At 39.4% G+C, this 14,282-nt stretch overlaps 1 protein-coding gene across 2 annotated transcripts in view; it reads left to right on the top strand.

The window, feature by feature from the left end:
* Nucleotides 1–14,282, top strand: part of LRP12 (LDL receptor related protein 12) — a gene marked incomplete at its 5' end in the record, with an annotated part of 78,482 nt that overhangs the window by 49,834 nt on the left and 14,366 nt on the right. For both annotated transcript variants that reach the window (XM_079722549.1, XM_079722548.1), the window contains one exon: nt 9,699–9,834. In XM_079722549.1, coding sequence (XP_079578675.1) covers nt 9,699–9,834 — 136 coding nt within the window. The remainder of the gene's footprint in view (nt 1–9,698; nt 9,835–14,282) is intronic.

Here is a 14,282-nt window from a genome sequence, read left to right as displayed (position 1 = left end):
TCCAACACTATGTTGAGTAATAGTGGTGAGAGTGGGCAACCTTGTCTTGTTCCTGGTCTTATTGGAAATGGTTTCAGTTTTACACCATTGGGAACGATGCTGGCTGTGGGTTTCTCATATATGGCCTTTATTATGTTGAGGTAAGTTCCCTCTGTGCCTACTTTCTGGAGGGTTTTTATCATAAATGGGTGTTGAATATTGTCTAAAGCTTTTTCTACATCTTTTGAGATGATCATATGGTTTTTCTCCTTCAATTTGTTAATATGGTCTATCACATTGATTGATTTGCATATATTGAAGAATCCTTGCATTCCTGGGATAAACCCCACTTGATCATAGTGTGTGATCCTTTTAATGTGTTATTGAATTCTGTTTGCTAGTATTTTGTTGAGGATTTTTGCATCTATGTTCATCAGTGATATTGGCCTGTAGTTTTCTTTTTTTGTGGCATCTTTGTCTGGTTTTGGTATCAGGGTGATGATGGCCTCATAGAACGAGTTTAGGAGTGTTCCCTCCTCTGGTATATTTTGTAAGAGTTTGAGAAGGATGGGCGTTAGCTCTTCTCTAAATGTTTGATAGAATTGGCCTGTGAAGCCATCTGGTCCTGGACTTTTATTTGTTGGAAGAGTTTTAATCACAGTTTCAGTTTCAGTGCTTGTGATTGGTCTGTTTATATTTTCTGTTTCTTCCTGGTTCAGAACTGCTTTTGCTGCATCCCATAGTTTTTTGGGTTGTCATGTTTTCATTGTCATTTGTTTCTAGTATTTTTTGATTTCCTCTTTGATTTCTTCAGTGATCTCTTGGTTATTTAGTAGTATATTGCTTAGCCTCCATGTGTTTGTATTTTTTACAGTGTTTTTCCTGTAATTGATATCTAATCTAATAACGTTGTGGTCAGAAAAGATACTTGATATGATTTCAGTTTTCTGAAATTTACCAAGGCTTGATTTGTGACCCAATATATGATCTATCCTGGAGAATGTTCCATGAGTGCTTGAGAAGAAAGTGTAATCTGCTGTTTTTGGATGGAATGTCCAATAAATATCAATTAAGTCCATCTTGTTTAATGTATCATTTAAAGCTTGTGATTCCTTATTTATTTTCATTTTGGATGATCTGTCCATTGGTGAAGGTGGGGTGTTAAAGTCCCCTACTATGATTGTGTTACTGTTGATTTCCCCTTTTATGGCTGTTAGCATTTGCCTTATGTATTGAGGTGCTCCTATGTTGGGTGCATAAATATTTACATTTGTTATATCTTCTTCTTGGATTGACCCCTTTATCATTACGTAGTGTCCTTCTTTGTCTCTTGTAATAGTCTTTATTTTAAAGTCTATTTTGTCTGATATGAGAATTGCTACTCCAGCTTTCTTTTGATTTCCATTTGCATGGAATATCTTTTTCCATCCCCTCACTTTCAGTCCCTAGGTCTGAAGTGGGTCTCTTGTAGACAGCATATATATGGGTCTTGTTTTTGTATCCATTCAGCCAGTCTGTGTCTTTTGGTGGGAGCATTTAATCCATTTACATTAAAGGTAGTTATTGATATGTATGTACCTATTACCATTTTCTTAATTGTTCTGGGTTTGTTATTGTAAGTCTTTTCCTTCTCTTGTGTTTCCTGCCTAGAGAAGTTCCTTTAGCATTTGTTGTAGAGCTGGTTTGGTGGTGCCGAATTCTCTTAGCTTTTGCTTGTCTGTAAAGGTTTTAATTTCTCCATCAAATCTGAATGAGATCCTTGCTGGGTAGAGTAATCTTGGTTGTAAGTTTTTCCCTTTCATCACTTTAAAATACGTCCTGCCACTCCCTTCTGGCTTGCACAGTTTCTGCTGAAAGATCAGCTGTTAACCTTATGGGGATTCCCTTGTATGTTAATTGTTGCTTTCCCTTGCTGCTTTTAATATTTTTTCTGTGTATTTAATTTTTGATAGTTTGATTAGTATGTGTCTTGGCGTGTTTCTCCTTGGATTTACCCTGTATGGGACTCTCTGCGTTTCTTGGAGTTGATTATTTCCTTTCCCATATTAGGGAAGTTTTCAACTATAATCTCTTCAAATATTTTCTCAGTCCCTTTTTTTTTCTCTTCTTCTTCTGGGACCCCTAGAATTCGAATGTTGGTGTGTTTAATGTTGTCCCAGAGGTCTCTGAGACTGTCCTCAATTCTTTTCATTCTTTTTTCTTTATTCTGCTCTGTGGTAGTTATTTCCACTATTTTATCTTCCAGGTCACTTATCTGTTCTTCTGCCTCAGCTTTTCTGCTATTGATTCCTTCTAGAGAATTTTAAATTTCATTTATTGTGTTGTTCATCATTGTTTGTTTGCTCTTTAGTTCTTCTAGGTCCTTGTGAAACGTTTCTTGTATTTTCTCCATTCTGTTTCCAAGATTTTGGATCATCTTTACTATCATTACTCTGAGTTCTTTTTCAGCAGACTGCCTATTTCCTCTTCATTTGTTTGGTCTAGTTGGTTTTTACCTTGCTCCTTCATCTGCTGTGTATTTCTCTGACTTCTCATTTTGCTTAACTTACTGTGTTTGGGGTCTCTGTTTCACAGGCTGCAGGTTCGTAATTCCTGTTGTTTTTAGTGTCTGCTCCCAGTGGGTAAGGTTGGTTCAGTGGGTTGTGTAGGCTTCCTGGACGAGGGGACTGGTGCCTATGTTCTGGTGGATTAGGCTGGATCTTGTCTTTCTGGTGGGCAGGTCCACGTCTGGTGGTGTGTTTTCGGGTGTCTGTGACCTTATTATGATTTTAGGCATCCTCTCTGCTAAGGGTGGGGTTCTGTTCCTGTCTTGCTAGTTGTTTGGCATAGGGTCTCCAGCACTGTATCTTGCTGGTCGTTGAGTGGAGGTGGGTCTTAGCATTGAGATGGAGATCTCTGGGAGAGCTTTCGCCATTTGATATTATGTGGAGCCGGGAGATCTCTGGTGGACCAATGTCCAGCACTCAGCTCTCCCACCTCAGAGGCTCAGGCCTGACACCCAGCCAGAGCACCAAGCCCCTGTCAGCCACACAGCTCAGAAGAAAAGGGAGAAAAAGAAAGAGAGAGAGAGAAGGAGGGAGGAAGGGAGGGAGGAAAAGAAAGAGAGAGAGAGAAAGAAAGTTATTAAAATATAAAAAAATTAGTAAAAATTAAAAACTAATAAAAAAAAGAGAAAGAAGAGAGCAACGAAACCAAAAAGCAAATCCACCAATGATAACAAGCACTAAAAACTATACTAAAAAAAAAAAAAAGACAGTCAGTACCCTAGGACAAATGACAAAAGCAAAGCTGTACAGACAAAATCACACAAAGAAGTATACACATACACACTCACAAAAAGAGAAAAAGGACGAAAAAAATATATATATATATAAAATTACAAGAAGAGAGCAACCAAATCAATAAACAAATCTACAAATGCTAATAAGCTCTAAATACTAAACTAAGATAAATGTAAAACAGAAACAAATTAGATGCAGAAAGGAAACCCCAAGTCTACAGTTGCTCCCAAAGTCCACCGCCTCAATTTTGGGACGATTTGTTGTCTATATAGGTATTCCACAGATGCAGGGTACATCAAGTTGATTGTGGAGATTTAATCCGCTGCTCCTGAGGCTGCTGGGAGAGATTTCCCTTTCTCTTCTTTGTTCGCAGAGCTCCTGGGGCTCAGCTTTGGATTTGGACCCGCCTCTGCGTGTAGGTCGCCTGAGGGCATCTGTTCTTCGCTCAGACAGGACGGGGTTAAAGGAGCAGCTGATTAGGGGGCTCTGGTTCACTCAGGCCGTGGGGAGGAAGGGGTATGGAATGCGGGGCAGAGGCCGGTGTGATGTTGCAACAGGCTGAGTGCCGTTAGTTCTTCCGGGGAAGTTGTTCCTGGATCACGGGACCCTGGCAGTGGCGGGCTGCACAGGCTCCAGGGAGGGGTGGTGTGGATAGTGACCTGTGCTCGCACACAGGCTTCTTGGTGGCGGCAGCAGCAGCCTTAGCGTCTCATGCCCGTCTCTGGGGTCCGCGCTGATAGCTGCGGCTTGCACCCGTCTCTGGAGCTCGTTTAGGCGGTGCTCTGAATCCCCTTTCCTCGAGCACCCCAAAACAATGGTCTCTTGCCTCTTCGGCAGCTCCAGACTTTTCCCCAGACTCGCTCCCGGCCAGCCGTGGTGCACTAACCCCCTGCAGGCTGTGTTCACACAGCCAACCCCAGTCCTCCCTGGGATCCGACCGAAGCCCGAGCCTCAGCTCCCAGCCCCCGCCTACCCCGGCAGGTTAGCAGACAAGCCTCTCGGGCTGGTGAGTGCCGGTCGGCACCGATCCTCTGTGCGGGAATCTCTCCACTTTGCCCTCCGCACCCCTGTTGCTGCGCTCTCCTCCGCGGCTCCTAAGCTTTCCCCCTCTGCCACCCGCAGTCTCCACTCACGAAGGGGCTTCTAGTGTGTGGAAACCTTTCCTCCTTCATGGCTCCTTCCCACTGGTGCAGGTCCCGTCCCTATTCTTTTGTCTCTGTTTATTCTTTTTTCTTTTGCCCTACCCAGGTACGTGGGGAGTTTCTTGCCTTTTGGGAGGTCTGAGGTCTTCTGTCAGCATTCAGTAGGTGTTCTGTAGGAGTTGTTCAACATGTAGATGTAGTTTTGATGTGTTTGTGGGGAGGAAGGTGATCTCCGCGTCTTACTCCTCTGCCATCTTGAAGATGCCCCCTGATTCTTACCTTTTAAATGATAATTAAAAGCTTTCTCATCTTGGCTAGTAAATATTGCTGTTAGAGTGCTACTACTTATTTCCCTAAAAAGAAAAGTTCAGTTTGCTGACTTCTTGAAAAAATTGGAATAAAATTTGGAGTAATTCTCGGGGATAGTATCACGTCCAACCTCTGTCTCCTTCCGGCTCAGTCCATCCTTGGTATGTTGACTGTTCTGACATTTCCATTATGACAGCTCAGGTATTAAAGGAGTCAAAGAAATCAAGATGCTAAGTGTGAGCAACAAACCCAGTCAAGGGTTTCCCTGGTGGTGCAGTGGTTGAGAGTCCGCCTGCCGATGCAGGGGACACAGGCTCATGCCCCAGTCCGGGAAGATCCCACATGCCGCAGAGTGGCTGGGCCCGTGAGCCATGGCCGCTGAGCCTGCGCGTCCGGAGCCTGTGCTCCGCAACGGGAGAGGCCACAACAGTGAGAGGCCCGCGTACCGCAAAAAAAAAAAAAAAAAAAAAAAAACCAGTCAAGTTGCAAGAAGAGGATTTTCAAACTGAAGGAGTTTCTTCCTGGCCAGGACTTCTTTGGTCCCCTGTTGAGTAGCAGGGCTGAGCTGTGTCATACGGGGCACAGCCTGCCAAAGGACCACTCTTGTACTTCCACGTCATTCATCGTGCAGATTCTGATACTCACTTGGTACTTGCCCTGTGTTGTCAGTGACCCATGGCCTTCATACTAAGTATGCTTGCTTTGTAAACTCTGGCCAGTCTGTCCAGTATTAAGCATCTTTAAGAACACAACCACTTTTCATTAATCACCCAGGCTTCTCTACTTTCCTCTTCTCTGTTTCTCTTTCCTTTGCAATAGTTCCCTCAGCATTCACTGCATACCCTTATTGCTTCTATTCTGCCCCATTCCCTAATCAGCTAACCTATAGTTAATGTATATATGTATGTTTTATTATTAAAGAAAGTTCTAGAATCCTGTTTTTCTAAGTCATTTTTTTAATTCCAAAGAGACTAAGAAGCAGTTTTCTCCTGCCTGCAGTCCCCATATAGATTTGTAGCAAATAGGAATCAGTCTTTAGAAGCTTTAAATCTAAGTATACCCTCTTTCTCTGTGTTATCATAGATCCTATACCTTTTCTCTCCACATTAATATAGGACCAAGACATTTTTTACCAAAACAGACCGTTTTTATCTTTATTGAAATTCTATTGAGGCAGCTTTCCATCCACTCCCTGATAATTATTCCAGGTGTCATAGGGAGCTCCCTTGTGGGCAGGAGGACTCAGAAATAGAGGACTCAGAAAGCCAGTTGGAAGATTGGGGCAGATGTATAGGAGATAAAGCAAGCCTTGATTTAAGAGGTGGTGAAGGCAGCCTCAGGTTCTGACTTTGAGATTTCTAGTTTTAGTTGCTGTGAGCTTTTATTTCCTTGAGATTGCTTGTGGTATTCTTAAAGTAAGTGTCCTTTTTACTTGAATTAGGTGAAATGACTATTCCTGTTGCTAAATATGATGCCTAAGATAATAACAGTTCAGAATATAGAATAAAGAGAAGGATTTGAGAAACACACAGTTCTGATCATGTTGAATTTGAAGTTGGAATGTCCAGTGGGCCCTTGATTATGCAAAATCTCTGGGTTAAAGGTTTTTAAACTCATGAACTATAGATCATAGTGGAAATGTAGGAGTGAATGAGATCTTCCATAGAGAGTGAGAAGAGTAGAAGGCTTGGGCATGAACCATGAACACCAGTATATCAGGAGCTCTCTGAAGAAGAGGGATCTAGTGCTAGAGAACTAACACTGAATAATCTGAGTTAGAAGAACCAGAAGAGTGATGTCTGCAAAGTCAAGGTAGTACAGTATCAAGAGGAAAAAAATCACTGTCAGGTGCTCTGGAAAGATCAGGTACCATTGGGAGTGAGGGTACATTTGATTTGGTGGTGAGCTCAGTGATGGCCTTTGCTTGCTAACACAGTTCTTAAGGGGTAAAGGTAAGAATTGGAAGTGTGATCTCAGTGGGTCAAAGAGAAAATGCAAAGTGATGAAATGCGAAAAAAATGTATCAATGCATCCTGATAAGTATCAGAAATGTAGTGGAAATATATTATGATGATGAGGGGGGCCATAATTTAGGGCTGAAATAGACCTTAGAGATACCCAAACAGCAACTCCTTATTTTAACACATGAGGAAACCAAGTCTTAAAAAGGTTTAGTAGTTTATTCTGTGGCAAAGCTAATAGTGGCAGATAGAACAGATGGCATCTAGGTCTTCTGATTCCAAATCTGCCAGTATATATAGGCAAACTCTAAGCTCAAAAGGGAGGGAAATTTTTTAATGATTTTTAATGTTTATCACACTGAGCATTTGGATTTATTCTTTCTCATATATAAAAGGGAATAAGTTACGGTTCTGCTAGGGTATATGAATCTACATGCCCAATGTATTAATATTGTACGTATAAAAATGTTGATAAAAAGCCACTGGCTGGATCTAAAACAAAATGCCAAACTCAGTCATGTTGCAAAATTTAAGCAAAATATGTATTCATAACCCATTAAGAGAAAATAATTTTGTTTTTGATTGGGGAGACTCATTAATATTTTTAAATAATGTTATAAAAGTACTAAGTGAATTAAAAATGTAAAATACTGAATCTTAAAATAACCACTCTTATTTACGAGTGGTATGTCTTATCCTTTGGCAATTGTGTGAAAATAAAGTATTCACAACAGTATTTTTGAGCATCCATACCAGATCATCATTTCTTTAGTCTTTGGTATAAGAGCACCACCTATGGGTTTCTCAGATGTTTGGGGAAAAAAAATTTAAGCAAAACCTAATAAAATTATTTCTAGTTTTTCCCTATAATTAGTCTCTCCATCTCCATTTATTTAAAGGTTAAGAGTTGTTTGCGGGGCTTCCCTGGTGGCGCAGTGGTTGAGAGTCCGCCTGCCGATGCAGGGGACACGGGTTCGTGCCCTGGTCCGGGAAGATCCCACATGCCTTGGAGCGGCTGGGCCCGTGAGCCATGGCCGCTGAGCCTGTGCGTCCGGAGCCTGTGCTCCGCAACGGGAGAGGCCACAACAGTGAGAGGCCCGCGTACCGCAAAAAAAAAAAAAAAAAAAAAAAAGTTGTTTGCTTTGTCATAGATTATTTCCACCCAGTTTTTGGATGTGTCTCACTGCTGTTAGATCAGCTAATAAGTATTTCAGTACTTATATGCCATTTACAGTGTTATACTTGTAAGTTAAACACAGTTTAACTCAAAATTGTATTATTCTCTTTAATGTAAATGAATCTTTTAATGAAAATGAACAGTTTTCTACATCCTGGGGGAGAGATGATAATAGTTTTTGCCAGTTTATTTGTATGTTTGTATCTTCATGAACTTAAGAATTTGTTCAGTATACTGCTACAAAATGCTTTGGCAAGAGGAGGTAAAGAAAGAAAAAAGGTCTTATAAATGATTTAGGGCATCTTTTCATTAATTATTGTGATAATAACTCATTAGAACAAGGTTGGAAGCAAAACTCTGGCACTTCAGTGTTAATAAGCCCAAAATAGAATCACATTTGGATAAATTTAGTCTTTTTCTAAAGTATCAAATTACACTTTTTTGTAAGGGAAATTTTACTCTTAATGAAATTTAACCCCCCCAAAATTGGAAGCTTTGTCTGTGGGCAATAAGATGTATGCTAGGCTCTTGATATATTATATCCTTGTGTTTTATGCCATGAATCTCTGTGTTTGAAAAGTGATTAAAATCAAGATCCCTTTGGCAGTATACCCTAATTCCAGACTAGACGCATTTTAAGCATGAACCTGCAGAGGTTTAAAACCTCCATTGCATGTTTTTTTCAGGGAATGGGTAATTCTATAGAAATAAGTATTGACTCTTTGAGCAATATAGCTTGCTTTTATTTTGATCATTATGGATACAAATTTTGTAAAATTACTTCCTAGCATAATTACCCTAAGTTGAGCAGACTATAACCTCTATTACACACACACACACACACACACACACACACACACACACACACAATGGTCGTTTTGGCAGCTGCTCTCCCCACTTCTAATTTGCTCCTTCTAATCCGCTCTCACTTTAAAAATAAGCTAATCCATTTTATCAGATAAGAGGTTCCAAGATTGTACATTTTCCTGAAGGTTTAAACATTCATTCCATTTTCTTGTAACCAGTGACTCTTTTATAAATTAAGGGAGAATAAATTGTCAGATTATCAGCTGAATTCTGGATTGGTAAAATGTGAACTGTGAGAGTTCAAGATAATGAAAGGAGAATAATACAGGGAAAGTGTTGGTAGTAGTTTGAATTTATTCTCTATTCTAAGATATTTAGATATCTAACCACATCATGCTACTTTAATCACTGACTATTTCAAACCTTTATTTTTAAAATAATTTAGGAATCATTTATGACCCTGTAATAAAGTTTCAAAGTATTCATGGAATGAATTAAAGAACTGCTTTGAAGTAATTTTGAAGTAATGTTTTGCTGTTTTTATCCAATCATCCACTAACTTCTTAACAACCCAGCATCTTACTGTTATGTTTATATGTGCTTTCCTTCAATTATTTTGTTCAGAAGACTATTTATCTGATTTTTTTTTATTTAAAGTGTCCAAAAAGTAGTTCAGTTGAACGTTAGCTGGTTTATAATAAAATAAATTTAAAAGTGAATTTTGAAAAAAGATAGATGGATCAACTGATCTGCCTGGCTAACGCTAGCAATCTTAACAATTTTAATGTTATTCAGAGATCCAATTTGAAAACTTCCACACCTCCCTAAGACGTATTTAATTAGAATAAGATACTTTGACTAAAAGGGAAGAAAATAAAATAATTTCATTAGAATAATAAAAGCTTTTTAAGGTCGGCAGTACTATATTTTATTGTATATGATTTGATGTCTGAAGTTTTTTTTTTTTTAATAAATACTGATTTACTTAATGTTTTGTTTTAAAGTATAATAATTAGCTAAGATTGCTTTGACTATCTTCCAGCTTGTGGAGAAACTCCAGAACAAATTCAAGTACCAAGCGGTATAATCACGAGCCCAGGCTGGCCTTCTGAATATCCTGCTAAAATCAACTGTAGCTGGTTCATAAGGGCAAACCCAGGGGAAATTATTACTATAAGGTAATTCTGATACCTTCCTGAATTATTGTATGATATTTTATTACAAAGTATAAGTTCAGTTTCCAAGTATCATTGCTCAACATGCAGTAATATAAAAAAATGATTTTTCAGAAAATATAGTAAATTATATTTATCAGTACCGTCTTGAGGGTAGGAATAGCAACCCGTTCTTCCTCTTTTATTAGGGCATGTGTTTTGAATATTTTCTAGTGGCGGTAATGAATTTGCACTGAGCCATCCGTATTCTTCTAGGCAATTTTTTAACAAAAGGTACACATTTGCAGAACAGCTTATTAGGATCAACAGTGTAATCTTTGGCCATGAGACAAACAAACAGGACTCCATAATCCACTTGGAGATCTAACCCATAATCTTGGTCTTGTTAGTAGAGTCCTCTACCTTAAGGAGTTAAAACATGATTGTAGGCTATGTCTGTGTATAAAACTTGAAATAAGCTGATGGTGGATAAATACTGTGTCTAGAAAAATCTCTTTCTTTCATAGCACTGAGACAATAGAACATTTGTTAAGAATATAAAACGAAAGATACTCCTAGGGGAAATAACCATAAATTTAAGATCCTAAGAATAAATATGATATAAATCAGGAAAATTAAGATTATTTTACAGACGTTTAAAATTGCAGAGAAAAACTGTGGGAGTAAGATGTTAAGGAGGAAACATTCAGTGGAACTAGATATTGCTTGCTTAAGGAAATTATATCAAAGCTATTAGGGGGCTTCCCTGGTGGTGCAGTGGTTGAGAGTCCGCCTGCCAATGCAGGGGACACGGGTTCGTGCCCCGGTCCGGGACGATCCCACATGCTGCGGAGCGGCTGGGCCCGTGAGCCATGGCCGCTGAGCCTGTGCGTCTGGAGCCTGTGCTCTGCAACGGGAGAGGCCACAACAGTGAGAGGCCCGCGTACTGCAAAAAAAAAAAAAAAAAAAAGCTATTAGGAAAAAAAAAATTTGCCTGAAGGGGAGAAAAAAAAAATAGTGTACCTAAACAAAGAACCATGACACAGTTAAGAATGCCACTCCTGTCACAGAGACAGCGCAAAGGCATCTTTGACATTCTTTCATTAATTACATTTTTATAGGTAAAGATCATGGAATTTTAGATTTGGAAGAGACCTTGCAAATCGTAGACATATATCTCTTAATTTTACAATTTTTTACAAATGAGATTGTAAATTTAGCCTATTTTTGAATCTTTCCGTGTTCCTTTTTTATATTAATTAACTAATGAGAAAACCAGTCTCTTGAGGAACACAATTGTAGTCTATCCCCTTTTTTCTGTGGCAGCTGTAAACCAGGGACATATGGTATGTTTTCCTTTGGTTCCTCTCTGCCCCAGGCCACATCTTTTGGAACACTGGAACTGAGCTTCTGTGGAAGCTGTAACACTCCTCTGTGAGAAGTATGATCCCTTGCTTGATGGATTGGTAGGATGTATCATTAAGGTTATCCTTCTGCAGCAGTACCAGTGTTGGAATCTGAACAATATGCCTATTTTCTGTTACTTACAACATGACTAAGTACAAATGTGTTTACAAAGTAATATTTTACCATAGGGATTCCAAATATTTTTTAAACATAAAACTAGACTTTTTGGAGATTTTTTTTCTTGTAACCTAAAAATCAAACCCCAGGTCTTCCCTGGTGGTGCAGTGGTTGAGAGTCCGCCTGCCGATGTGGGGGACAAGGGTTTGTGCCCCGGTCCGGAAGGATCCCACATGCCGCGGAGCGGCTGGGCCCGTGAGCCATGGCCGCTGAGCCTGCGCGTCCAGAGCCTGTGCTCCACAGCAGGAGAGGCCACAACAGTGAGAGGCCTGCATACCGCAAAAAAAAAAAAAAAAAAAAAAAATCCAACCCCAAATTAAATTTGCAGCCTACCAGCTCAGTTATGTAAAACTTGGAAATTCTTGCCAGCACAAAGGAGGTGACATGGAGTACTGCCATCTGGTTCTGATCATGTGTTGGATCCTTGAGATTTCACAAAGCTACGCTAAAAACCAAGCAAAATAGTGAAATGCAGAACAATATTGGAGGTGAGCTCCACATCTAAGGGAAGATTTCCTAAATTCTGGATGGAGTTAACAAATTTGGATTTACACAGCCAGCCTCATAAAATCAGAAAGTAATTTTAGTAATCATCCTAGTTCTTACTGAAACCATTAACATGGCAATACCAAACTTTAAAAAGATGACACACCCACATAATACACAAAGAAAGTCAAGTTTCACTTGTGAACATTGGTGTAATATCTTAAATATATTGTTCAAAAGAAATTTATGCCATAATCAAATTCAGCTCATTTAGACACACAATTGAGTCAATATTAGGAAATATTAAATTAATTTACCATATTAACAAGTCAGAGAAAAGGTATATGATCTAGACTAGACATGTTTTAAAGCTTTTTGGTAAAAACAAAATCAGCATTCATTCCTGAGCTTAAAATAATTAAAATCTAGATAAAAGAGAGAAACTAAAATTACCGACTATAAACAAACAATATTTAGACCTCTCCTTATAAAACTGGTTAAAGATGGTGATATATAAACATTTTTATCCCTTCCCTTTAAATCTTCCCAAATCCACAAAGGCCACCTTATCCACAGGAGGTAGAGGATTGGATTCTTGTTCCCTGCTTGAAGCCAAGGAGTAGGGTCAGGATATTTTGCTCAAGAAAGGAGGCTGAAAAAAACTTCTACTAACCACTGCTTGAACTTTCATGGGGCTGAGAGCTTAGAAAGGTAGGAGACATACCATAATAAATAGGAATTTAACTAAGTCCCCATTGACTCTGTGACGGGGTCTGTAATACTACTCTGAACCACCATCTTAGGACTGGTTTTGGGATGGAGACCTAAGTGGAGGTAGCTACAAAACAGATGCCGTGGAGGAACATAGGAGGAGATAAAATTTTAAAAACAAAACAAAAACAGCACCAAAAATCTTTCACAAAAGAAAAGGGTGCAACCCAAATTTCTAGAATGTTTGAAAAACTTTAATACTAACCAAAACAGCCAACAAAATCAAGTTGGAACAGATTTACTACAGATGTTGTACACTTTAATATATTGGGGGTTTTTTCTTAACCTTTTTTATGCCACAAACACTTCGGTAGTTTGGTGAAACCTATAGATCCTTTCTCAGAATGTTTTTAAATTTATAAAACAAAACACATAGCATTACAAAGGGAACCAATTATTCCTGAAATATAGCTATCAGGTATTTTTACAAATTTATAATATGATAGTACATATATGCTTATTTATTAACGTATTAATGAGCAAGCCATGCTTTTAACAATTACTATTTTCAAAGTGGTTTTGAGTGTAAATAGTTATTCTAGATCTCTATTAAAACTGAAATGTAAGATGAAATTATCTGTGATTTCTATTGGTGACAGCGTGAGAGGTACTATAAAAACTATTCATGGGACTTCCCTGGTGGTGCAGTGGTAAGAACCCACCTGCCAATGCAGGGGACATGGGTTCGATCCCTGGTCCGGGAAGATCCCACGTACCGCGGAGCAACTAAGCCCGTGTGCCACAACTACTGAGCCTGCGCTCTAGAGCCTGAGAGCCACAACTACTGAGCCCGTGTGCCACAACTACTGAAGCCCGCGTGCCTAGAGCCCGTGCTCTGCAACGAGAAGCCACCGCAATAAAAATCCCATGCACCACAACGAAGAGTAGCCCCCTCTCACCACAACTAGAGAAAGCCCACATGCAGCAACAAAGACCCAACGCAGCCAAAAATAAATAAATTTATTTAAAAAAAAAACTATTCATGGTTTGTTGTTTATAGTCATAAGTGAAGGAAATGTTAAATTTCAGTTACAGATGGGTGAAAATAAAGTAAATTTTTCTACTGAATTTGAGAATTTGAGAGAATAGAAACACTGAATACTCTTACTTGGACTTTATTAGACCAAAGCAGAGGGAAAGAAACTTTTATAAAAAACCTTCAAAAACCTATTAATACAGAAGAATACAGGAAAGTAGGAAAATGAGAACCCCATCCCCCACCCCAAATAGAAAAGCTATTCAATCAAAAAAAACTCACTTAACCTTTAAAAGATAGACTATCCGATCAGGTTTATTGGTTGGTTGATTGATATGATTCCTCTCCAGTGGGCTTAATAAGAACATACCTAAAACGACACCAACAGAAAGTCTAAAAAATGAGGATAGGTGGGCTTCTCTGGTGGCGCAGTGGTTGAGAGTCCGCCTGCTGGTGCAGGGGACGTGGGTTCGTGCCCCGGTCCGGGAGGATCCCACATGCCGCGGAGCGGCTGAGCCCATGAGCCATGGCCGCTGAGCCTGTGCGTCTGGAGCCTGTGCTCCGCAACGGGAGAGGCCACAACGGTGAGAGGCCCACGTACCGCAAAAAAAAAAAAAAATGAGGATAGGAAAAGACAAGCTATAGAAGTACAGAT

This window comes from Hyperoodon ampullatus (assembly GCF_949752795.1).
Source record: "Hyperoodon ampullatus genome assembly, chromosome: 17".
In the NCBI taxonomy this organism is placed as follows: Eukaryota; Metazoa; Chordata; class Mammalia; order Artiodactyla; family Ziphiidae; genus Hyperoodon; species Hyperoodon ampullatus.
This window is presented reverse-complemented; position numbering and strand designations above follow the sequence as displayed.